Source organism: Equus caballus, chromosome 1, assembly GCF_041296265.1.
Source record: "Equus caballus isolate H_3958 breed thoroughbred chromosome 1, TB-T2T, whole genome shotgun sequence".
In the NCBI taxonomy this organism is placed as follows: Eukaryota; Metazoa; Chordata; class Mammalia; order Perissodactyla; family Equidae; genus Equus; species Equus caballus.
This window is the reverse complement of record NC_091684.1, coordinates 4,634,135-4,660,365: the sequence shown is the minus strand read 5'-3', so window position 1 is coordinate 4,660,365 and position 26,231 is coordinate 4,634,135. Positions and strand designations below refer to the sequence as shown.

General features: G+C 46.5%; 1 protein-coding gene across 8 annotated transcripts in view; it reads left to right on the top strand.

Annotated features, from left to right (window-relative positions):
- Positions 1–26,231, top strand: part of MGMT (O-6-methylguanine-DNA methyltransferase) — a 300,883-nt gene that overhangs the window by 221,389 nt on the left and 53,263 nt on the right. For all 8 annotated transcript variants that reach the window (XM_014733367.3, XM_023637016.2, XM_070250877.1 and 5 more), the window contains one exon: positions 21,563–21,723. In XM_014733367.3, the coding sequence (XP_014588853.2) occupies positions 21,563–21,723 (161 nt within the window). The remainder of the gene's footprint in view (positions 1–21,562; positions 21,724–26,231) is intronic.

The window sequence follows — 26,231 nt, the reverse complement described above, 5'->3', positions numbered from 1 at the left end:
GCTGGACCACAGCATTTTAAATATTTATTTCAGCTGGTAATGTGAATTATGTTTTAAATACCATTATGATGTGTGGTGTGCATCGAAAGCAGTTCCCAGAGCCGGAGCCTGCTGTGGGGATGCCCAGGGTTCTCTGATGGCGTCAGCTGAAGGGCTATAGAGGTGACTGTTCAACTCTGAGATGCTGCCCATCTTGAAAATGTGTCAGAATAAGAGCATTCCAGAAGGATCAGTAATACGTATTACTTTTAAATATTTTGTTTCTAAATGTTGGCTCTGCAAAAGAACCTATAAAAAGAATATGAAGATACAAGTCAGACTGGAGAAGAGACTTGCAAATGTCCTGTCTGACAAAAGACTTGTATTCAGAACATAGAAAGAACTCTATAAACTCAACAATAAGAAAATAAACATTCCAATTAGAAAGTGGGCAAAGGCTTGCACAGACACTTCACCAAAGAGGATCTACGCTTGGCACATGGTGAGCACATGAGAAGATGCCCATTATGCCAACATGAAAGTTGCAATGAGAAGCCACTGCACACCTGCCAGCCGCTCTAAAAGGCCGTGTGGCACTGTCTTAGGGAGTGAAGCATACAGTTTCCATGAAGCCCAGCAGTTGACTGCTAGCCAGGTATCCTAGAGAAATGAAAACTATATCCACACAAACACAGCACGCAAATGTTCGTGGCCCCAGATTGAGAACAACTCAAATTTTTTTCCAAAGGTCAATGAAAAACGAAATGGCCTCCATCCACACACCGGACACCTCCCAATAAAAAACAGCAAACTATGGATATATGACCCAATGTGGATGTGCCTACAGGGCGTTATGCAGAGTAAAGAAAGCCAGCCCTAACAGGTCTGAGTTTATTTATGTAACAGTCTTGAAATGACCAACTTATGATGGTGGACAGCAGGTCAGTGGTGTCATGGACAAGACGGAGGAAGGCGTGACTGGAGGGGACCATGGGGGGTGTCTGTGACGGAGTAGCACTTGTCCTGCTCGGGGTGGTGGGTCTGTAAGTCTAAACGTGTCATAAGACTGTATTAAAAAGTAAAGACACAAAAAAATTTAAAAACTTCATAAAATAAAAATAAATAAGAAGTGAGTGTACGTAAAACCTAGTGACATCCGAGGAAATCTGCAGTTTGGTTACTAGCATTGTAGCAGTGTCGGCTTCGGGGTTTTGATGAGGTACTGTGATTAGGTCAAAGGTTGTCACTGGGGACAGCTGCGTGAAGGCAATATGGGAACTCGCCACCATTTTTGCAATTTCTTGTGAATCTTAAATTATTTGAAAATAAAAAGATTTTAAAAGTCTGTTTCTATTACATACTGGTTTTTTAAATAAAAGAGAGAGAAGGATCCAGAGCGTGGAGAGAGGGGCTGGCATTGCTACTGTGAGCCTCAGAAAAGCTGGGTTTCGTGTGGGAATGTGGTTGGGTGCAGATCCACGCTTGGGCTGAAAGCAAGTCTCAAAGCTGAAAGAGGGTTGTTTTCCCCCAACAATTTAGGGAAGAAAGGAAAGAAACTCGTAGGCTAGAAAAATGCGTGCTGAACTTGATACTGATCATTTGCATATTCTTTGATTAGTCTTGTACCTGGTGTTTTAATGTCTTCAAAAATGGATCCAGACAGCCAAAGAGCAAATGTCCAGGTGGACGCTAGGCTCCCACATGCGACAGCTCTAACAACGGGCAGTTGTAAAATAGGGAAAACTTCTTCCTGATATTGATCACATTTGAAACTTCATACTTTCTTAATTCAGCCTGTTATTGACAGTAATATATTTTAACTCAAAAATGTGTTCATTCAGTGCATATCGACTTGGCTTGTGAAAATGTGCACAGTACACGCTGACATTGGATTTCCTGTCATGGTGACTTAGACATGAGGACAGCAGTGAGTGATTCCTGCCAGTCAGGGAACTTTCCCTGGAACCCCACTTGAATGGTAATAATCTGCTCCTGTAATTGCTGTGGAAAAGGAAAATCCTCTGGAGATTTTACATCTAATCATTTATTTATAAATCTGTAGATGGCAGTCTGCGGAATACACATCGGGGGTCAACTTTGTGCTCAAAACAGTTGCCTGATGTTTACATTTCACAGTGTATTTTTTTAACAGTACTTCCAGCCCCCATGATCACAAAAGGACCTGGCTTGCTGGTAGCTGCTCCGCGCCTCATCCCACAGCCCAGCCACTTCATTACAGATGCCTCAGCAGAGGCCGGTCCCCTCTGTATTAGCTGAAATATGCATGTTTTTCCATCTCATTAATTCAGTCTACATACAATTAATTTTTGCCTATTAATAAACCCCTTGGTGTTAGTGACAGCTATCTAAACCACTTCACCTAGTGTGGAAGAGAAAAGTGTACTTGCAAATTTCAGCCTCTCGTCTGCATTTTGATTGTTGTGTTTGTGGATAGGGGGTTGGTGCATAAATCAGGCATTGGGAGAAAATGTAAACTACTGAAGAATCTGGCTTTAGACCGGCTGATGGAGAAATTTGGAAATATATATTAGCTCCACTTGTATTTGGAGTAGATGGAGATGCAGGAAAGCCATCCTAGCTCATTGGGGTCTCAGGCCATGGGGAAATTTGTTGGAGTCTCTATGTGAGACAGATTAACTCTCTTTTCCTGCAAATCTAAGTCTTCACCTAATTTGGACACCCATCAAGGACATCTATTCTGTGTTTTCAAATCTCATAATTTCTTTTAAGAAATTTAATTAAATCTGTGAACACAAACAGGTCACCATGCATATAACTCCTCCTGCTCATCACATTCAAAGGGAAAAGGAAAATGCTAAAGATCAGAACGTAGCCTTGAAACGAGGCACCACCTCATTTGAGGACCTACGTGGGAAGTAGGAGGTCTCCCAAGATCTTGGATTTTGCTCTGTTCCCTTAGTCCCCTTTGTCAGGGGACAGGTCTTTTTGCCATGAGTCAGCTTCTCTCAGCTCACACCACCAGCTACAAGCAAGCGCACAGTCCTCCACAGGCATTAGGAATTCTTAGATTTCTTGCACAGATTTGTGAAAATTACCATTACCATTCACAGTGAGAGTCATTCAGGAAATCCAAATGTTGAGCTCCTAAAAGTTGCTGGAGTAACTGGATTCTTTCGAAGGGATTTGCATCTTGGATATGAAGCTAGAGTTCTGTGGCAGGCCTGAGTAGCTGATGACGTTATCCATGGGAAAAGCCTTAGAGTGCCTGTCCTGGTAAATCTCTGAATGATGTCACATGAAGGCTTCCAGATCGTTCTCTGAGGAGATTTAGCCAGTGTCATTGGTCAGCTAAATTGGAAGCAGGTGATCGATTCAAAATCAGATAGATAAACATTCAATTTGCTGATTTTCCAAATACGCCATATATCAAATTTGCCAGTTGTAATGATTAACAAGAATATTTAAAAGAAATGTATAATGGCTTGAATGCGACGGTTGAGTTTGGTTACTGAAGATCGAATACAGTATCTTGTTAGTGTCTGCAAGGCTTTCTGACCATCCATGGCAGCCTTGCCAGCTCTCAGCAGCTGGTGTGAGCTCTTGGAAGAGCCAGCCTGTCTCCTTGTTTAACACCTTTTAAGGTGCTCTGTGCTCTTAGGATGAAGATGAGACTTGTCCCCCGGGGCCTGCTAGCCCGCCCTCCCTCTCATCGCCCGGCCAGCCTCACTGGGTGCCTGCACCAGCCTGGGGCCTGGTGGGTACTGGCCCTTCCTGTGTGGGCTCCTCTCCCATTCAGTCTGACTTTCCCGACTCAACCAGTTGTGCTTTCCATGACTAAATGGTACTTTAAAAGGGGAATTTGTTAAATAGCTTGTGCAGTGAGTGACTAGGTTAACACCAGGTGTTTCAGAACAGTTAATTTCAAATAACACCTAATCATTACACAAAGTCCAATGAAGAAACTATTAGACAACTTTTGAGATGAGCAGGTAAATTTCACAGAAAGTGGAATATCTTCTGTTTTTGTCATGAATTGTCTACATGCGCAGATCTGTCTTTGCCCCATGTTTATAAGTAATTGAATAAGGAACGTTTCCATTTCTATTCTTATTTATGTGCAACAGTACTTAATTATTCCCTAGTTTTGAGGATTGACCAATAAACCTTTCCTTTCCCCTTGCCCTTGATTATTCTCAAGTTTAAGACAATGCACAGTGGCAGATGTGCTTAACAACCATCCCTCATCTAGCTCATGCCGCTTTTTAATGTCAATTACAAAGAAAACTACTCCTCTGGCTTCAGAGTTTATTTAAATCTCTTCTGAGAAAATTGGTGGCTCTTCAGACTCAGTGTCCGAAGTGGTAGAAGCAGAAAGATATTGGGAGGCACTGGTGTCTGGTGGGTAGTGAACACAAGCACATTCTTCTAAAAGTAAAAGTTCTTTATGCTGGTGTTAAAAACTGAGTGAGAAAAAAGGGATCTCTAACTCTAAATGGGTTTGCAAGGTGCCGTGGAGATGGCCCTGGAGGGTAATTCTCCGTGAATAAGAAAGAGAAACATGGTAGGCCTTGTCTTTGTTATGAAGTTAAGGGGACTGCCTGTCCTGAGTGATACTTTCTTTGTGCCTGATAATGTTGAGATACCACGAGCAAGTGATAGTTCAGGAAACCGAAGGAATGAGTTTGAAGGGTGCGAAGAAGGAGAAGTGAGAGATGCTTGCTCTCAGGCCTCCAGGATGCCGGCATCTGCTGTATAACAGATCTGGGCAGAGCCAAGGGGATTTCTCTTAGGACCTGCCCCCTGAGAACAAAAGCATGACCAAATGTGGAGCTGTCCTAAGGAGGCACCTTCCCATCCTTGCTCTGCAAAGCTAGTGGAAGAAATTCTGGGCTGCTCAAGGGTGCACTGTATTTTATTCATCCTTCTGTCCCCGTAGCAACTTGTACAGTGTATCACGAATAGTAGGTACTCAGCAAGTATTTATGCACAACACCTGATGGCACTACTCCCATCCTGTACACGAGGGAGAACACCTCTGCCCTCCTCTGTCCTTGGAAGACACAGGGCCCTCTCGAATATCAGAGCTTAAGAACACCTCTCATTTCCTTGCAGCTCGGGAATACAGTTGTAACGTATTACATAGTTCTGTTTGTTTTAGGGAAAAAATCTGTTTCTTTTTGATCCTTTGTTTCTTGAAATGTTCAACAGAGTCACAAATTTCTAGTATGTGTATTTTATGTCACTTTTTTCCCATAAAATATTTAATTGAAAATGGCAAGCAGGGCAGTTGTAGTTTCTCCAAGCTTAGGAGTCCGGCTCCAGACCTCACTGCCACAGGAGGTTCTGGTTGGTTCTTGGAAACAGGTTAGTTTTTTGAATTACATAGATAAGATTGAACATCGTCCTGCTAATACAGTAAGAGCGAAGGGAACATGGATACCAAAAAGAGGATGGTAGCTTGAGAGTTGAGAATATTTGTTTCAAGTCTGACTTTTGTTTAATTCTTAAAAACGTTTTAAAGAAGAAAGTATCATGATGGAGCACATTCGGTTAGCACATACATACACCCCCTTTTCTGTACTCTTTTGGTCTACTTTCCTGGGTAATTGTGCACCCAGGCAGAGGGCCATTTCTGTTGGAAGAGTTGAGAAGATTCTTGGCTTAGCTCTTGATTGCACTCTGGTCAGCCTGGCTGAGAGTTGATGAGTTTGCTCTTGGTTGCCTTGTGCTGTGGTGTGTGACTTCAAGCCCTGGCCTCCCAGTGGTCGCTGTGCCCGGGAGAGGAGAAGAGATGATAGGCCATGATAAATCGGAAACTCTATAGTACTGGCTCTGACGTGATTGGTCGTGTAGTATATAGATGGAAAACTATTAAAATTGAGTCTCCAAGGAAGGAGTGGATTCATCCAGCCAGATCTTCAGTCCGTGAAAGTCTGTTGAATCTTGGACTCTGGGTGGAACCGAAAGCTGAGAGACATGAAATTCCCCTTGTGTGCCTTGGATCTGGTTCAGAAACTATTTCTTAGATGTTTCAAAGTTTGATCAAAAAAAGAGACATGCAATAGAAGCACAATCTAAAACTTCGATGATTTATATTATTTATTTGCCTCATGTGTCTTAACCAGTTCAAGTTTAGTTCAGTTAAAGTAAATCCTGAATCATTTTTAAGGACATTCAGTAACGTCACTTTGCCCCCTCCTTCCCTCATCTTGAAATTTTCTCTTGTTCACTGTTTAACAATTCACCAGACATTATGAGCACTTGCAGAATGCACTGGGATGTCAGTTGCTGTGACTGAGAGAGATGTCCGAAGCTGTGGGCTACACTTGAGGAAGTCCATATAAACACAGCTGCTTGAGGGACCACGTGGTAAGAACGTGAAGATGAGGGGAAGAACGTGCAGGCGGAGGGGAAGAACGTGCAGGTGGGGGGGAAGAACGTGCAGGTGGAGGGGAAGAACGTGCAGGCGGAGGGAAGAACGTGAAGGCGGTGGGGGGGGGGAAGAACGTGCAGGCGGGGGGGAAGAACGTGCAGGCGGAGGGGAAGAACGTGCAGGCGGGGGGGAAGAACGTGCAGGCGTGGGGGAAGAACGTGCAGGCGGAGGGAAGAACGTGCAGGCCGGGGGGAAGAACGTGCAGGCGGAGGGAAGAACGTGCAGGCCGGGGGGAAGAACGTGCAGGCGGAGGCGGAGACCGCTTGGCTGATGTGGGGTGGTCTGAGACCAGCCTGTGACCACAGGAGAGCTGGGGCAGCACCAGCCAGTGGAGGCTGTTCCCTGGGCTGAGTCAGGCTGGGGAGAGGCCACTCCATGCACAGAGACTGGAGGGGGAAGATCCCTGGAGGGCAGGCCCACTGCAGGATGGGAAAGGCAGTGGCCACATTGGCTGGAGCTCAGAGTCCCTCTGGTGGGAGCCTGAGTCAAGGCCAGATAGGAGGGCTCTGATGCATGCCGGATGCCGGGTTTGGATGTGATTCTGTGTGCGTGATGAGGAGTCAAGGAGGCCTTGTGAGTGGGATGGTGACATGGAAAAGGCAGAACTTTCGGAAGATTTATCTGGTTTGGGCAGGTTCTCTGGATGGGAGCAGAGTGTGGTGGAGAGGCCAGTTCAGAGGCTCTGGCCGTTGGCCATGCTGTGGGTGGGAACTGTGTATGGTGGCAGCGAAAATGGAAAGGAGATGAGCGCCGTCACAAAGCACAACCCAGCAGCATTTCCAGAGGTGCAGCGTGGGTCGTAGAAGAGTTTAGTGCCATTAGTAACAGCAGTAGGAACATTAGAAGATGTCACTGCATATTGAGTTGCGGGTGATGACCAGTGTCCAGATGGCCATTCAAGCAGGCGGCTGGGAGGGGCAGGAGCCTAAGGGCAGCAGTCTGTGCCTGTCACCTGCAGACCCACGCCTAGTGACAGCCGAAGCTGTGAGAGTTTTGACCTCGGCCAAGAGTCAGGGTGAGGCTCAAGAAGAGGAGGTGCTAGTGAAGGGTGTGGGAGAGGTAGGGAGGAGGCGGGGCAGCGCTCTGAGAGGACCTGGATTCAGATGCTCCCCTCTCGTCTTGTGATGAGGATTAACAGGATAGTGCAAGCTGAGCCCCTAGCAGGGTGCCCAGGACACAGCGCAGGCTCGGTAAAGAGCAGCTGCCATGAGTGACATAACTCCGTTATTCAACACCAAACAGATCGATGCCTCAGAGACTGACAGGGACCAGGGTGGTTGGAGGTAGAATTAACAGAGTGGCAACACTTAAGCTAGGGGTTGAATTAGGATTTAAATCTGGGGGCATTACAGGTAGGAGGACCAGTGTGGAACAATAGGGAATCTGGAATGAAGGGAACCACCTGGAGAGACCTGGCAGGACAAAAGCTGCGGTCAGTTTGCCTCTCGACCAGGGTCCACAGCCTTCTTCTGTCCAGGACCAGACTCTGCCACAGCTACTGAGTTCTGCTATTGTGCATGTAAACAAATGGGCATGGCTGGGACGCAATAAAACTTCATTTACAAAAATAGCTGGTGGGCCTGGCAACCATGGAGATCTTGAAAATCCTGTATGGGGACAAATGTGAGCCAAGCAATGGTTACAATGCTGGATAGTTGTCAGCAAGGAGATGCTGTGGCAGCAGTTTTCATACTGGCCCCGCATAAGCTTGGGGTCCAGGGTCTGAGCTAAGGGGCTGCAGTGGAAAGAAGGACAGAGAAACTCAGAAGTACATTCTGAGCATGAAATGGCCTGGAAGGCACCAAACGTGGAGTAGTTTGTGTGTGAATGGGGACAATCTGCTGGGAAAGCTCTGGGATCTCAGATGTCCTGTCGCTGGCGGTCCACCAGTATGGGCAGTGATGCGGCACTGCAATACGGTACCTGGGGTCGACAGAGCTCTCTGGCGAAGCTGGGCAGGGCAGTAGTGAGAAGTGTGTCCACTACATGGCGTTAACACATCAATGAGAAGCAAAGTTGCCTGCAGGCTTCTAGTTTCTGATAGATGTTTTTGTACCTGCACCTCTCCTGTGGTCTCCTGAGTCAGTGTTGACAGACCTGGGACGAGAAGATAGGGAGGACCCACACAGCCCTGGTCTCGACCTTGCTCCTCAAGCAGAGTCTATATTTCCTAGGATCTGTGATTACTATGAGATGTTTAAATTTCTGATTGTGTTGCAGTTAAAATCTTTAATAATGAATATTTCAGTATTTACAAAGGTAAAATACTTCTTCTATAATGTTAATCCACAATTGGGAGGTATTTTCATATAACAAGACTTCTCTTTTTTAAATCGCTGTTTCTCAAGCTATGATTTTCTTGAGCATCTGAGAGTCCTTTGAAAAGGATCCCAAAATTACTCAGGCCTGAGACTCAGATCTAAGCCAAGGAGAATTAAGTTGGAACGGAGCACTCAGGAAGGGCCTTTGGGCCTCTGCGGGGCGCGTTGTCACGAGAGTGGTGACGGATGCCTGTACTGAGAGGAAGTCCTGGGCTGGGGAGGGCCTAGAGATTTGGGACCAGAGAAGGGAGGAGAGACTCCAGAGCATTAACAATTCCGTTGTAGTCGTGGTTGGCAGAATGGCATGGCTCAGAGGCCAACGGTCTGACTTTGGGAGCTGGGTGACCCGCTGTGGGGGCAGCAGAGAGAGGACGTGCTGGCAGAGGGTGTGGGAGGCACGAGACCTTCAAGCTCCTGCCAGAAACGTTCTCAGTGGGGTCTTCTGCCTCTTTCTCCCCCTCTGCTCTTGTCCAGCTCAGGCTGGAGGGGCTCTGGGGTCAACTCGAGGCTCAGGCTCTGGAAAGTGCTGCTCCTGGCCCCGGGTTTGCATGCAAGGCTCCTGCTTGTCCTGGCTGTCAGAGAACACCTGTAAATAAATGCTGCATTGTTTTTGCTGGAAAACCCTCTGACACCCCCCTTCTCTCTTCCCCCTGGGAGGGCTGTGAACCGGGTCCAGGCATGGAGCTTACGGTCCACGGACCCGCCTGCCTGCAAGTATGACAGCCTCCCAGAGGGCTGTATTGATTTTTTAAGAGGAGGAAAAAGGCATATAAAATTGGACTTTCCAACCTGCTTTGAGTGGAAATCAGTGCTTCCTAAAGGGAATGTTAACTGGCCAGCTTAGCAGCTAAAACATTTTCTCCCCCGTTGTCCCTCCTCGCTCTCCCCCTACCTCTGCTCCTCCTCCTCAGGCTGCCCCGGCCCCGCTTGCCCTCTTCCTGCTCTTGAAGGTAGTCGGGTTCTTCGCTGGTAGACTCGTGACTGGAAGACCTCAGGGTGTTGCCAGACTAAGTCTGAGCACCCTGGAAGGAAGACAAAAGATGCTGGGAGAGCAGCCAGCTCCCCGGAGAAGGGGAGGTGGGAGATGGCGTGTGTGCTCCGTGTTCCGAGTGATATCATCCTGCAAATTAAAAGTCTTGACTTCCAGTGCCAGTGACAATACTTGCTGAAGAAGTACAAATGTCTTCTGCTGCCTATAATCTACTTCTTGCAAATATTAGTACTCTGGAAAAAAGATTTATTTTAATAATGTGAGTTTTAGTTTTTTTCTGTAGTTAACGTTGTTTTATTACTCTATATCCTTGCCAGAAAGTGCATTTTAAGAGTTTCAATTCAAAATTAAATATGACCTCAGTGTTTTAAAATACAATTACATTAACTGTCCATTTAATAGTTGCTTAAGATTTTTTTGGCCACTAATGTATAGTCAATATACTTGTCTGATATTAAATAGTGTTTTCCACTATGCTCACCAGCTAACGTGTTCCAGCTGCAACAATAAACAGGAGAAGCAAAGCCTTTCTGAGAAAGTGAGCTGCAGAAAGTTGTTCCCAGATAAACTGCAGTATTAGATCATAAGCTCTGCTTTTTTAAAAAAAAACTCGCTGTGTTTGATAATAGGGAACTATCTATTATTTATTTAGAACTGTACAAACCAATTTACAAGACAGGTAATTTAGTGGCATTAATATTTATTAACGAGCCCAGTACACAAGTTAATGGGACTAAACCCCGTGGAGGTGAGTCCTCATATAATGCATGCCTTTGGAAAGAAAAGAGACAGTGTCTTCAGAACATTGTTATTATTTCAGCATTTAAATTAAGATATTTTCTCTTGCTAAGATGAAAAATAATTTTCTTCTGAGTTGCGTCATGACAAAGGAGTCTTTAAGCTGTGTGGAGAGCAATTTCATAAACTCTATTGGGGTGAGTGTGTTTTAGCCCTGTTAGTACCAGAAGTGTTGTTTCTCACTGTGGGCTCACAGAAGGAAGAAGACCCTTCCTTAATGAAGATGATGAGTCAAAAACCTCCTGCCCTGAGGGCTGGGCGAGCTGTGCTGAGAGGGGCTGGGAGGAGAGGCTGTGGCTTCCCCAGTTCAGGCACGTCCGCCTTCCCTGCCAAGTGTGTTGCGTCTGGGATTCCCTGCCCCTTTGCTCATCACACATTCCAGAACTCCCAGCCGGCGTGGGAGGTGTGTGCTCCTGCTTCCCGGGAGTGGGCTTCCTTCTCGAGGTCATACAGTTTCCCCTAGTGTCAATGTGAAGGCAGCGCCTGCAGCAGGGTCTGCTGGTGCCCTCTGCGTGTCGCAGGTGGTGGTTGACAGGGGTTCTCCACACTAGGACTTCTTCCCTCCTCTTCTGTTAATGGCCCAATGGGCTCCTCTTGGCAGGCTGAAAAACCTGAAGGAGAAATGGAGGTGCAACATAAGTGGGCTTCATAACATGTGTAGGAATAGTTGCTGGAATTCAGTAGACTATCTACAGCCATAGGATGGAGATAAGGCTCAAGTATTTGCTGTTTAATTTCATTTTTCTTTTGTTTCATCTCATTATGAAGTTGCCTTATATCAGGAGTGGGGGACAGAACAGCCATGAAGAACAGCCCGCTTAGTTTTGTGTCTTCAAATCTGAAACACTCCAGGTTTGACTGTAGGGTCCTATCAAATTGGAAGTGATTCCTGCTCTCTGGGCTTTAACAAAGTTTATTATTGGGCAGTCTGCTACAAAATTTGACAAGGCAGGGAAATGTAGCTTTCACTGTTTAGAAAATCTTTGTGGGTTTTTCTTCCCCCTAGGGAGTGGTTTTCAGCAAATTATTCATTGGAAAAATAAAATCTGAAATGTAGGTGTTTTTCAGTCCACATGCTGTAGTGGCCGCGTTAACACCGCTGCATCTCGTTTACTCATTCATTCAGCAGGCAGGCATTGAGTGCCAAGCATGTGCCAGATAGGACCCAGAGCTGGGAGCAGAGTTGGGGCCAGCTCTGTGACATTGCATAGTCCCTCTTTCAGATACCAGGAGCAGCCTTCATGGGGAGCCCTTTCATGTGACTTCTTCATGCAGCCCAGGCCCATACCTGCCTTAGCAAAAGACTTGCCCTGCTGGTTTGCCAAGCCACCTAGAACAGTGCTGTGGCCTTTATCATCTGGGCCTTGCTTCTGGAGGATTGCGACTGGGGAAGATGATGGGCCTGGGGCATTCTAAGACCTAGGCCTCTTACCTGCATAAAGGAATGCTGTGTATTGTGTGGACACTGAGACATTTAAATATACACATGACCTTCCTTTAAGCGTGTGGACCAGTGATACCCACTGGGCTGCTGTCTATGAGCCCAAGACCCTATAGTGTGGGCACCTTGTCTCTCTTCTTGGAAGTTCTAGAATATAAGAGTACTAGAGTCGACACTCAGATTCTCGTTGTCTTTGAATGTTAGTCCTGTGGATTAGGGGAAAGTTTACAGATGTTACCTAAACATAAAAGAATAAATCCCATATATAAATGCTATATAGTATATATCCTATCAAGAATAGAGCATATGAACATATGGACTTTTCGTGATAAGTGGTGACCATTGTTTCCATTTCGAAGACCTGAGCAAGAGTACTTCAGTTTCGTGGAGATGGTCCAGAGGTTGGAATCAGACAGACTGTAATTCAAATCGTGGTTCCATCTCTTATGCATTGATGAAGTTATTATCACATAACATCTGGACCTCAGTTTCCTCTTCTAGAACATAGAGATGACAATACTTCCCTCAAGGGTTATTGGGAGGGATAGATATAGAACAGTTTTTAATTTCATCTTTGCCACATGTTAGGCACTCAGTAAATAGCAGGTATGAAATTTTATACAATGGTTGACCTTGCCTTGTTTTCATATAGTTGATCCTCAACCTTATTCAGTGGATCCCACCTTGCCAAAGTGTACCGTGTTGTGTAATGGAGGTGTGACATTGAGACATCCTCCCAACTGTTACTTCTGTAGTCAGTTGCCTTGACTGGCTGACCTTGGCAGTGTTTTTGAGAGAGTCAGGATATTAAATTGCATGGTAGAAAACCAATCATCTTTTACCCATCTTGACTACATGCCCTGAGATTTTCCCATTCTCATGTTACTTACTTTTTCTCTTAACACTTGTTTATTGTAGAAAGCAAAGGCCATCTCCCTGGTGTTTCAGTTCCCTCAGGTCCCTAAAATCTTATGTCCCAGAGTGGGCCATTGTTTGAAACCCATGACTTCTTTTTTCCTTAGGTGTCCTTGCAAAACTTTAATGGCACAGAGCATGTAATGACCTTCTGCACTTTGGGAAGACATTGATTTTCCTTATCTTGGCATGTGGAGGAAGAAGTCTGATTCCTCTGTCTCTCCCAAGCCTGTAGTGGCTCACACCCTCAGCAGAGTAGAACAAGGCCACACAGACGCTGTGAGGGCATCAGAAGGGGCATCTACAGAGAGTGTCCAGGTTGGCCCAGCAGAGAGAGACCAGACTGTAGAGGAGGATGCTCAGAGCAGGTGACTGCTGCTCTGGGCCACATGCATTATAGGGTTATCCTGAAAGGCACTTGCAAGTGACCAGATTCCCCACTTGAAATCTACATCCAAGTGTGAGACATCTGTAATTCTTGTTCAAGGACTGATTCCTTCTTTGTCTTTTCTTTTCTGGAAGTGGGGAGGAGAATTGTTGAATAATGCCAAGTTACCTAACCCCAAAGATTGAGAAAAAGTACTCTTGGGGGAGTTGCGATAATTTGATGAGACTGATGGAATGACTCTAAAAGTTTTATATTTCTACAGATATTTTTCAACAAATTAACTAAATTTATTCTCAACAGAATTGTAATAAAGTACTTAAGCAGCAATTTGTTTAGGACTTTTTATTCCTCTTTTATGTGAGCTATTATTTCTTTTCTAAACTATTTCATTGCTAATGTATAAGCATTTTGTCTGTAAGAAGCTAAATTAAGCTGGGAAAGAGGAATATACCCCTCACGTATGTGTTGAACCTTACAAAGCCTCTTTGTTCACAGCTTTGGTGGTGAGAAGCAAACGCAACATAGACATAAGGCTATTTGAACTCTTTATTTGCCACATTTACAATATTAATAACTGCATTTCTAGAAGTTGTCACATCAAGTAAAAGATCTTCATTCCAGCCTGTCTTTTGGGGCCAAATTGAGACTGGATGCATGCATTTAATAAATTGTAGTCTCAAGTAGTCATTTTTGTAAATAATTAGTTTCAGTGAAAGAATAAGTTAGCATATTGTATGCATCTAATGTTGCAAATGTACATACAGCAAACTTTGCTATTAATCAACAGTCAAGCACTGCAAGTGGGGTCTCATACATAATGAATTGTGCTTAAACCTCATGGGTTTCTTGATAGAAAAATAAAAGAAAACACAAGTGTAGTAAGCTTTTGAATAAAATTTAACTAGATTGTTCTGCATCCTGTAATTGTTTTGGAATCATTAGGGACCTGATAATTCATCTATAGTTTTGGGGGTTTTTTTATCTTTATCTGTCAAATAGTAGAGATTTTTTAATGATATGTTAAAGTGTTGATAAAATACAGCTTCTCTTTTAACAATTTGAACATTTAGAGGAGAAAGTAGGATTTTTTCAGGCATTCTAGACTGCCAAATATGCTATTTAAATTATCTTTTAAAAATATGTTAAATTATTGCCGGTGTATTTTTAAGAATCAATTTTTAGAAAGAAAAAATATACAGTTCTATGACATGAACCTTATATGGGAGGAGTCGAAAATTTACATAAAATTTTCTCTATATTTTTGGTGGATGTTTTAAAATACAACAGTAAATTCCTCTGTGGTCTTGTTTAGGTTCTGACATTAATTTGAGCCCCACATTTTGGGGGTTTAGGATGCCCATTAAAAACTGAATATCCAATTTAAGCAACATACCTATGACCACCCAGAAAGTGAGTAATTTGGGGTCCAGTTAGATTTTAAACTGCCTCTTCCTCCTCCTGTCGTTGACCTCGGGACGTGAACCACTGATGGCCTGTGATAGGATCGTAAGTGTAGAATTCATTTTCAGGGTGTGTGATTGTGGGATGGAAGGCATAAAGCAAGGGGCAGGATTTATGTCCACTTTGTTATGAATCACACAGTAAAAGCTCAGTGATGGTTTGCTGCGCTGTCAGAACTCCAACTGGCCTTCCAGTTGACTTCTGTCTAAGCTAGGAATGGGCTACGTTCATGACTTATTTCCCTGTCCTGTGTGATAAAAACTCTCTTCCTTTTGTACAGAATGCATCTTTGAAAACAGGCACTAAGACCAAACACATGAAAGTCTATCAGTGAACTCATGTGTTACGAGTAGAGGAACTCACATCTCAGAGAGTTAAAATATGTATGTAGAGATAACTTAAGTATGTTGCTGATATTTTATCTGTTTATTTTTCCTTCTTTCATGGTTGAATGCATAGTGTTCTTAGGATTGTGGGCAAAATCAGTGAGATGACACAGGCGTCCTTTAGAACAGCACCTGATACGCAGTAAACACTCAGTAAGCACTGCTGCCATCGTCATTGCCACGATCATTAGCAACAGGGAGGCTCTGGTGTGTCGATAGATGCAGCCTTGTTGACATGCCTTTTTTTTTCTTCTTTAGCTCATTGTATAGTTTGAGATCAGTGTTTCTTATTATGAGCATCAACACTTTTAATTTTCCTTTTTCTATTCTATGTCCTAATAAAACTCTAGAATATTCAAATAATCGCACAACTCTATCACACGTACATTGCCGAAACAACTGCTGGCCACCAGACAGTGTCACAGCTGTCACTTTTGTTGTTCACTCATCAGATGGCCTGTGACAGCCATCACTGAGGAGTGAAGGGCTCCTTGGGGGCGTCCATGAAACATAAGAAGTTGCTCCTACCTCTGCATCTTCCCATCACCCTGCCGGCCTGCCTAGTTGGATACCAACCCCAAGTCAGTGCTCTTGCCAGTGAGCCACGTAGATAACAGGTCCTCAATAAATACTTGAATCAGACCACTGAATTTGGTTGGAATATAGAGTTCAAAGGCTTATTCAGCCTTCTCATTAAAAAAAAATAAAGACCTTTATTGATAGCCGGTAGCATAGTTTATTTCTTGTCCTTAATCCTACCACCAGAAAAAAAGCATCTAAGCCTTAGCAAAAAGGACAGATCCATCAGACACACATTTAACAGAGATCTGTTAAGTCAGACATAACTGTGTGTTTACCAGTGATAGTTAACAAGAGTCTCCATATAATGTTTATGAAGTCACCTCTATCGCAGTTTTAAATTTTTGCTGAGGATGTGTGCCTTCCTGAGCCTGTGAGGTCTAGCGCTCTACCCTTGAGCCTTGGAGGCCTCCCGCCCTCCGCGCCACGTCCCGGAAGCCAGAGAAGGCGAGATATGCTCAGCTTGAGCAACGTATCTCATCTTATGGGTGTCTAAAATGCTCCGGGCCGAGGCTCCGGGCTCCTCCTCCCACTAAAAGTTGTACCCAAGTATCCACATGTTTTATGTAGACTGTCTCCCAGCCTTGCTAAAGAACACATCCTGAGTCAACTCCTGCCAAATTCCAGATGAACTCAGAAGAATATGAGTCTTTGGAACTCTTTTCTTGGGTGGCCTTCCAGTGTCACCAGTTAACGTTCCCACACCAGAAGACTCAATTTCACCCTACGAAGAGAGTTGTTGGAAAAGTACTAGGGTCAAAAGAGAGGCGTTTGAATGCACAGCACACTCAGTCCAGAGTGTTACACAATCTACCCATGGGTGTGACTGATGGTGCTAATCAGATGTAACTTAGAACTTTTGGCCTGTTTTCTTAGATGAAATGGGATTTAAGCCAAGACCATGACATTTTAATGTCTTTGGGGAGTACAATTCATTCAGAAATGAGGATTTAGTGATTCTTTGCTGCCAGTGAAGTCTCGAGGCTCCCCAACATCCGAATATCCAAATCTCCAGCCAGGCCAGTTGAGTTTTAAGTATTGAGCACGTTTGTTGTGTGGGAGGGTCCAGAAGACATGGTTCGGGGAGTGTGCCTGCACCTTTCCTCAGGTCCTGCCAGGCACACGTCCATACTTGATGCAGTTTTAGACCTTGAGCAGCGCTTTCTAGGGGGCCTGGCACGCTTGCCCAGCGCAGGCAACTCACCCTGCAGCAGAGCGCCCTGCTCCCACCAGCCTGAGCCCAGCCTTTGGCCGCCCCAGCTGGTCACACAGCACCTACTGGGAAGGGCCAACTAGAGCTCGGCAGAACTTCCCATGTGGTATGGACCTTTGTCATCTGGGGCCATTTCATTTAAATTTGGCTTAGTCACCTTCTAGTCTCCCAGCTTCCCTGGGTGGGATGCTGTTCCTTCACTTTCTCATGAATGTCAGTGTCTTGAAATGCAAGCTTCTTGCAGATGGGAAGGACAATGTTTCCTTGGAGACTTCTGTGCCCATACGTGTGAGGCTGTGAAGTTGTGGGTGTTCCGTTGATCTGTCTAGGTAAGGCACACGGCCTGCTTTATTAAAAACATCTCAGAAGTTTGTTCTGGAGCGTTTCACCCACTTTTCTCTATCCTGGTTTGGGCTGAAGGACAGGTTTATATCAAAACAAATCTGAAATAACTGTTCAACACCAGAACATTCTTTCTCCAAGCCCCGGAAGGGAAGGGGCCCGGGCTGCTTCTCACAGGTCACAACTCCACGAGAACTTCACGCAGCGCTTTCTGACACACTTACACGCTGACACTCATGAGCTTCCCCTGACGGCCGTGCCCTGTTGTCCCATTTCTTCTTACAGAATCCCAGAGATGGCCAACAGTTGCATATTTCTTGAAGAAACCCTTAAACCAAACCATATGTGACTTTATGTTTGCTGTATTAAGGTACCCAGTGCTCTCCATTGTCATATGTGAAAAAGCTCAACGAAGCCAAATTCTTTTTCCAGCCACCAGTCAGCCCTCTCGTGCCAAGTTAAAACAAAGAAGGTAAAGGGCTCCAGCGTCAGGATATTGGACTCAGGAATACTCTCTTTGATGACAGATGACATCCTGGGAGAAGGTCTCAGGCAGATTGTCTCTGATGTCCCCTGTGTGTTATCCTGGCTGATTTCAGGACGAGGTCTTCTCTTGTCTCCACCTGCAGTGCTGGCTCCTGGCTGCTTTCCTGGCGGTGCCCAGGCTGCACCGTCTGGGCTCCCACACAACAGTGCACTCCTGGACACCATGGATTGGCCACAGTGGTGGGAGAGTTGCCGGGCTCCCAGGGAAGACTCGGATGTGGGATTCAAATAAGCGTGGGCCACAGAGCCAGTAATGATTGGGGTTTCAGGGTTCGTCGGTAGGGAAGCCTGGAGAAACTCCTCCATGATAAGATCGGCCGTTAGTGATGCTGTGGTACTGTCACACCACAGCTCTTTCAGGGACGAGCCAAGCGAGGTTGGAAGAGAGGGCAGGGCAGAGAATAAATTTCATTTTATTGTAGAAATGGAAATTTGTGTCATGGCTTTAAAAATCTGGTTTTATGTGTGTGTTTAATGCCATTCATTTTAAATGTAGTATCATAAATCCTTGCTTCAGAATCAAAGCTGTTTAATTACATTTCACCCATGAATAGTTATCTAATGCCAATAGAGAAAGAGTTAAAAAGGAGAACTACAGAGTAAATCAGAGGTTGAGATCTTTAGCACAAGCATAAAAAATCAATTTAAGATGAATTTTACTACTATAAAAATGCTTCAAATATCCTCTTAAGAGTGGGAAATGCTAGGAAACACAGCTCCCATTTCAATTCCCTCAGCAGCACAGAGGAAGTGGCCCCCAGCGGGGGCAGTGTCTCTGGATGCTCGAGCCTACCCGTTTCATTTCTCTCGGGGGTGTCTGAGGATGGGGTTGTGACTCACAGCAGAGCAGGTCAGTGGTGGGTGCAGAAGCCCGCCTCTCGGTGGAAGATGCCCATCTCCCAGGGTGCACGCTCCTTACCCAGGCACCCGTTTGCTGGGTGGGTAGCCAAGCAGACCCCGCCAGCCCAGACCACTGACCGTGGCCTGTAAGGCGCTGGCCTTTGCTGCATTCTCCCCCAGTGCCCTGACGCCAGCCAGCTCTGTGGGGGCACAGGCCCACGTGCTGCAGCGCCGGCGTCTTCAGGCGGTCCCCGTCCCTCTCTGGCCTCCTCAGGAGGAAGGCTCCCCGCAGGTGAGGGTGGTGGTGTGGACACCTCAGCTCTGCTCACCTCTGTGTGAGCAGGCATCCCGCAGAGGTGGGTGTTAATGGTGAGGTGCCCACTGGCCTGTGTGTCCTTTGCTCTTTCTGGAAGGAGCCCTAGCTTACCCTCAGTGCCCGTCTCCTCGCCCTTACTCTCCCTCCATCCCCAGGAGCAGGAGGGCAAACAAAGCATGTGACATATTTCTCTACCTTTCTTTTTAGATATCATCAGGATGCTATTTGTTCAGTAAGTAAGGAACAGAGGGAGAATAGAGCAACTGAGAATTTCTCTCTGAAATTGAGTAATATTTAAGCCAAGCAGCTTCTCCTTCCCGTGACCAGACATCACTAGTGGAGAGAGATCAGGATGATGGGAAGACAGCGTTCCATACCCACGAATGCCTCTGAGAGGTCATTCTGCCGCCTGGTTTGCAGGCCCTGTGCTCTGCCTGTGGAGTGAGCCCGAATCCTGTGGACCTCTGTGACTGGGCCCCACCGGAGCCCTATTGTTGATTCAGGGTTCAGGCCGAGTGAGGGCCCATGTGGGCTCCCTCTTGCCGAGACCCAGCAAAGGCGGCCGCTTGGAAAGGGTCTGGGCCTGCTCTGCCCAGTTGTGTTGTTGGCAGGATCACCTGACTGGCCAGCTCTACAAGACCTGGGTCTCAGTAATCCCTCTCTGCTGGTCATCTTGGGGCTCATTTCTTCTTTTTCCATTCCTTCCCTGGTTCCTTCCTTAACACTATTTATATTGACAGCTCAGAAAGCCATCCCTGACCCCCCTCGCATTCCACTGTGAAAAACTGTAAAAGGGACCTCCGTGCATCCCATCTCAGGACCTCAGTGAGACTCCTTACCTATAAGGCACTGTGACAGAGACTTGGGTTCCGGGATGGGATTGTGGACCAGACCCTGTGTAGAGGTTGTCACTTGCTCCCCACGGCCTGTAGGGTGAAGTACACACAGATCTGGATCTGCATTGCCCTGCGCACGCTGGGGTCTCTCTCCTCCCACACAGGCACAGTCAGGCCTGTGCTCCAGGGCACTTCAGCCACACCTGTTGTTCCTATGCTGGGCCACATTGCCGAGGGAGTGGTGGCCTCTCCATTTCACCTAGACCCTCATAAGGGCAGTGAGTATGTGTCGAAGAAAGGTAGCCTGTGGGTCGAAGGGCACGCACCAGCCCCACCCCCAGACCCCCTGCCCTCGGGACTTGGGAAGGGAGGTGTGAAGGGTTCAGGGCAAGCTTCTTGCACCCACCTTACAGTGGCTTTTCTGCCTTCCCCCAGAGGCTTCAGAAGCTGCAATATCTGAAAAGAAGACTAGGGAAACTCTACCTGCTAGGCCTAGAAAGCCACAAGGAAGCATGCCATGTGCCGGGGGCCTTGGAACGTAGGGAAGGAAGGTCACCTGAAGAAATCAGACTTAGTGCCAGTGCTTCTGTGCGTGTGGCATCCTGGGAAATTGAAGTAAAAATTAGATCCATCATAAAACTCTAGGGCTGAGAGGCAGCAGAAGAGAACACCTCCATAGGGACGTTGTCTCAGTCTAGTGGAGCACGTCCCCACAGAGCCAGCCCCTGCTGAAGACGAGCAGTCAGCTCCATGCGAGGCTGCTCTGGATCCCACAAACGGAAGACTGAGCACCCAAGTAGAAGAAACAGCACAGCCATGTGAAGTGAGTCAACTGAAATACGTTGATTTCAACTTAAAGAGAGAAAAGAGAGAGTAGCAACTGTAATCGACAAACCAGAGGATTTGAAAAAGAAACAACTAGCAGTCCAGGCATAAAAGTCGTAGACTGAAGTGGGAATCACAACTCTTAGAATGACCTGCTCTCAGATCAGGCTCTCTGAAGCCTGAGGATCAGTGGAGCGAATCCCCTAGAAGGCAGCACAGAGTGGTGGAGAATGGCTGGCTGTGCTATTCTTCTGTTGAAATGCGGGGGGAGGGTGAGTGATGCAGTCTAGTTACTTTAATAGTATTTCTGGAAGTTACTTTCCCTAACGAATACTTGGTGATTTTAGAGATGAAAATAGATGCGAATAGACGTCTGTTCGTCTTATGGGGGCAGGCACATACCCACTTGCTTCTGTGCTTGTCATCCCTGCTTTGTCACATCCTTCTTCACAGTGGACTGCAAATGTTCAGAGCCCCGAATGAGAGGAGCATGAGTACTGGGACATTGCTTCCTGGGAATCAGCTCCTATGTTTACAGATGAGTTGTAAAGGGGCACGTGTGTACGGTGACGGATGGCAACTAGACTTCTGGTCGTGAACACTGTGTAGTCTATACAGAAGTTGAAATATAATGATGTACACCTGAAATTTATATAATGTAAACCAGTGTGACCTCAATAAAAAAATCAAATAAGTAAATAATAAAAAGAAAAACTAAAAAAAAAGAAAAAGAAAGCAGGCTTCTTTTTTAAAGCTGAAGGTGGAGGCACGGATGAAGAGACTCCCAGGCACTCATTCGTCGTCCTCCCCTAGTCCACCTTTCTGCAATCCCACTGCACACTAGATGAGCCATGCATACCTGTGAAACACCTACAGGCTTTTACCCATGTAGGTTCGGTGGGTGTTTGCTGTTCGGACATGGGGAGGCAGGGCCTACAGGTTTACTAAGCTCCTGTTATCACTCTTTCAGCCCCGTGGAGGCCCCTGCTCCTCCTGAGCTGCTCGGCGGTCCGGAGGACGTGGCGGAGCCCCTGATGCAGTGCGCGGCCTGGCTGGATGCCTACTTCCACAAGCCTGCGCTCCTCACAGAGCTCCCCTTGCCTGCTCTTCACCATCCCGTTTTCCAGCAAGGTCAGTTAACTCAGCCGTCTCACATGTTTCCTTCAGGGAGCTTGACTTATTAACTATCACTTACATCACAGCTCATTTTATTGACTGTACCAAGTTGGTATTTTTACATCATCTAAACAGAGACAGCATGTGGCCACGCTGTAAGGACAAGAGTTCGCCATCTCCACCCATTCCAAATGGTTGTGTTAGTTTTGGCACATGGTCACATAATTCTTGGCAAAGGCTACAAAAATGATGCATGCAGATCAACCCTTGACTCTCGCTGGCTGAAAGGTTTAAATAGGAACACATCTGAACGGCAGTACATTTTTCAATAAGCTTATTGTTAACTTAAGCTATCTGCTTGCCAACAGCACAGAAAATGAGCCTCGTACATGGACAATTAGCTGCTTCCATAAACTCAGTCGGTGACACTTCCATCAGAGTAGGTAGCAACATTTTCTTGAATAAGTTATCAATTTAATTTCTCAAACTTACCATAAGTAGATATTATATTCTTAAGGCATGTATTGAGAACTCGTTGCCTAAATGTAGTATGCTAAAGGCACACAAAGTCTGTGATATAAAAACATTTTCCCGGATATTTCCCTTTAATGTAAATGAGTATTTATGTACGAGTATATAAGTGTGGATGTGTACATACATATACTTAAGGAAAAAAATTACCCTGAGATTTTAGGTAAGGTAAACTTAAAGCAGTCTTGGACTTGAAAATGGAATTTACTAAGTAAGTTTAATAGTATTCTGCTGCTATGATTTTCAGCAGAAACAAACTTGAAAATGGAGTAGAGTTTTCAGGGGAAGGGGATAGAGAAACTCCTGAAAGTTCAGCTAATACCTGACTTGACTGACAAGGTCAGACAAATGAACAGATAAATCCTTGAACATTTTTGCACCTAACGCCCTGAAAGTATACAGCCGTAATGAACAGGATGCCTCGTAAGCCCCGTGTGTCATCTAGGACTGTCTCCGGAAGGTTTCTTTCAGTGTGGGCTCCAGAATTCCTAGAGGGGCTCTCCAGGATGGGGTGTGGGAGCAGGAGTGGGCCTTCGCACACTCCGCACATGTCCGGGACCCTCCATCATCTGCGTTTGTGAGCAGGGCGCCCCCACACTCCCGCTCAGCACTTGCACCTGCTCAGATCCCCCTTCTCCTGGCGCCGCGAGCCGATGGCCTGAACTGAGGCTGTGGGTGACGCTGCTCGTTGTGCACCTTCCGTGTGCCAGGCACAGGGCGGGATCGCGCTGTTTGGTCTGAGGAGCTCGGAGATGTGGTTTGTTTTTAAAGTAGAGGCTTGGGCTTCTCAGAGCAGATAACTCCTCTATCCTCTGCCACCATTTGGGGGTCACTGCTCTGCCAGGGAAGCAGAAAGGACTGCCCAACTGTCTGTCCTCCTCTTGCAGTCCACCAAGTCAGTGAGCTGGAATTTAAGGTTTTAAAATTTTCAGAACTGAAAGATTAAAACCAGGGCAGAAAGTATCTGTAATCTAACACTGGGTGGGAGGGGAATGAGCTTGTAAAGTCCCATCCTCAGGGTTTGAAGAGAGTTGGGACTGGCCACACTTACCTGCCTTCTGGCTCTGGGCCTGCACCAGCCAGGCTGTCACCTCAGCCAGCTGGTCATGGTCATGGTCCATCAAGGCAACCAGGACGAGCTGGAAACAGCCACTGGGGTAAGGAGAAAGGCCACCCAGCCAGACCAGTAGCCCTCCTCCTGTAGGACCAGCCCCACAGTGCTGATGGGCACTTCTGAAAGGGTTGAGGTCCCCTCTAGCTAGGTTGGGGTGGGGAGCAGCTTCTAGCACCCTCCTGGGGGCAGGGTCCCCTGGGCCAGGCCCGCCTGCTAACAGTGGTTGCTGCAGAGCCAGGATTTCCCACGCCTCAGCATGTGCAAGCCAGGTTTTTCTAATTTAGCTCAATCACTTACTCCCCGCAGGGACCAGGTGTGGGGATTTTATGGTTTAAGAAGGGAGGTGGTGGACGGTTACAATACAATTGCTAACACGAAGTTAATTGGCACTAACCCCCGCCTGTGGTGACACCCCCTTTCTGTCCAGCAGTACTGGGCTTTGCTGTCTTCCTGTGTTGTATCTGGTAGCCGGTGAAATCACGGAGAGTGAGGAAGTCCCATACAAGAAAGATCCTCAGACAGCCTCAGTGCTCCAGAAGCTGTGGAGCAGTGTGAAGAACTGGGAGCAATGGGTACATTTTAACAGGGAAGAAATGCTTCCTAGACAAATTCTATTTTCTGTGCATCTTAATCTTTGAACATGTTTAACATACTTTTCCATATCATTTTTTCATCCTGTTCTTCTAAGATTTAGACCAGATCTACCTATTTCAACTTGTTTTACAAAAAGTAATAGGAAGTGAGCTGCTGCTTGAGTTCAAGCACGTTTACCCGCCAAACTTGTGAGCTCCCTGTCCCGGCCTCCACCGTCTGCTCCTTGGCCCAGGTGCAGCCTGGCCTGCTGTGGAAGCCCCTCCGGGCGTGGCAGGACCCCCTTTCCTTTTCAGGTCCCGCTGCGAGATGAGCATGGTGTTCACCCTCTCTTCCTTAAGGCTTGTCACAAGGGTGTTTGCTAGCTAGAACCATATGAAATTACCATTTTTGTACGTTAAAACGTCAAATATTGGAGATTTCCTATGGTTCAACTTCTTATCTTGGAGACTTTCCAAAGCTTGGTTAGTAACAAGTTAACTGTCTGGTATCTCTACCACGGAGCCTTGAAGCTGTCTTTCCTGCCCAGAGTCTGGACGTCTCTGGGGCTGCCTTTGCCCTGGGCCAGGACAGCTGGGGTTTCTCTGTGGGAGAGGAGGCTGCAGTGCTGCGAGTGGGCTTCGTCGAGCTGAGGAAGTTCAGTCGAATGGTGAGCTGTTGAATAAGGTGTTCTCTAATTTCTCATGAGAGTGATGTTTTAGTAGTAGGATGTTTTCTTTGAAAGAAAATGGTGTTTCCTTTTTTGTGCTTTTTAGTTTTTGGGTTTTCCTCATCTTGTTTATTAGAAGTGTCCAGGGAATCATTTCTCTGGCCGCTCTGTGATCAAGAGCTAGCAGTCGTGTAGCACAGGGGAAGCGTTTTAGAGAGGTCGGGCCTCCCTATAAACCCCTTGCGAAGGTCCATTTTGTTTATTTTGGGTTTATTTTTCTCCAAGAAATAGTTTTCTAGTGAAGCGTTTATTCTTGAAATAAACCTTTACCTAATGTTTCTTTCATAATGAAGTATCATTTAAACTTATTTTCTGTTAATGCTTCCTAACTTCTTTATATTTACTTATTAAAAAAATTTAGCTTCTTTGCATGGTATGCATCTTAAAGTAGCCCTAGAGGTCAGTGGTAAAAGCAGTTAGAACAATAAACATAGCACTTTGCGAAAGCAGTATTTCACAGTGAGTTCAAGAAAAGCAGAGCTGCGACAGACTGAGCTCGGCTCTCCGCTTCAGAAGGGGTATAGATGCTTTCTTTGTGTTCTGAGCCCCCTGCTCATGGAGACCCTCCTCGCGGTGTGGCTGGACAGGCTGCGGCTGGCCGAGGAGATGGGCAGCAGGGCCGCTGACCCAGGCCTCTGTGCCTGTTCTGCCAGGCTGGGGTGGGGCTACCCCGGGCGCCCAGCGAGTCCCCTCCCCAGGGAAGGGCCTGGGCAGACCCCACATGAGGCAGCCCCATGGCGTGAGGTGTGAGTAATGGTGGACCTCAGCTCGTCCTCCCTGTGCCGTCTCACAGACGATGGTTTTCAACAGATGAGTTCTGAGTTTTCTTTTTAAAGTGACTGCAATGTTCCCTTCTAAATGAAATATTTAACACTTTAATAATTCCTTCGTCACAGCTATTAGCTTGTAGCTATGAAATCCAGTTGCATGACAGTAGTAAAATCTGCATTTTTTAAACCTGCCGGCTAGAAGTAAGTTTTTTGTAACTTCTATTACAGAGCCTCAGAAAGGATTCTCGCATCTCTGTATTTCTGTTGAGCCTTTTTGAAAAGGGCCTCTACCAAAAGCTCTGCCAGCGAGTTAGGGGAGAGGCCCTGCAGGGTGAGTTAATGGTCTCCCCACTGGGGCCTGGATGCAGTTCCCCTGCGGTGGGTGCCTGCTGCCGGTGGAGGCAGGCAGACCACAAGGGAGGGAGTAAAGCCATTGCCTCAGGCCTTCACCGGAGACAGCCCTTAAAACTGAACATCCATCTCGGAGAGCCAAGCAAGGGTGATGGTCCTTGCCCGCCACCCACCCACGGACACAGCACCTCTGCCCCTGGCTGTCACTCATGACCACGAAGCAGCCGGCGCACCCTGCCAGACCCGCAGGCAGGCTCCCCAGAGGGAGCGCACTGAGCCGTCTTCCTCTCAGTGTCTGGTGTTCTTCACATCTGCTTCATGAGTCGTGAGTCCAGCCTGAGTTTGTCCGCAGAGGGTGTTGCAGGAAGTGGGCGGTTTTCTCTAGCCTCCCCTGCAGATCCACAGCAGTGGCCGCTTTGTGCTTGCAGGCAGTTTGTACTGATGTTTTCCCCTGAAC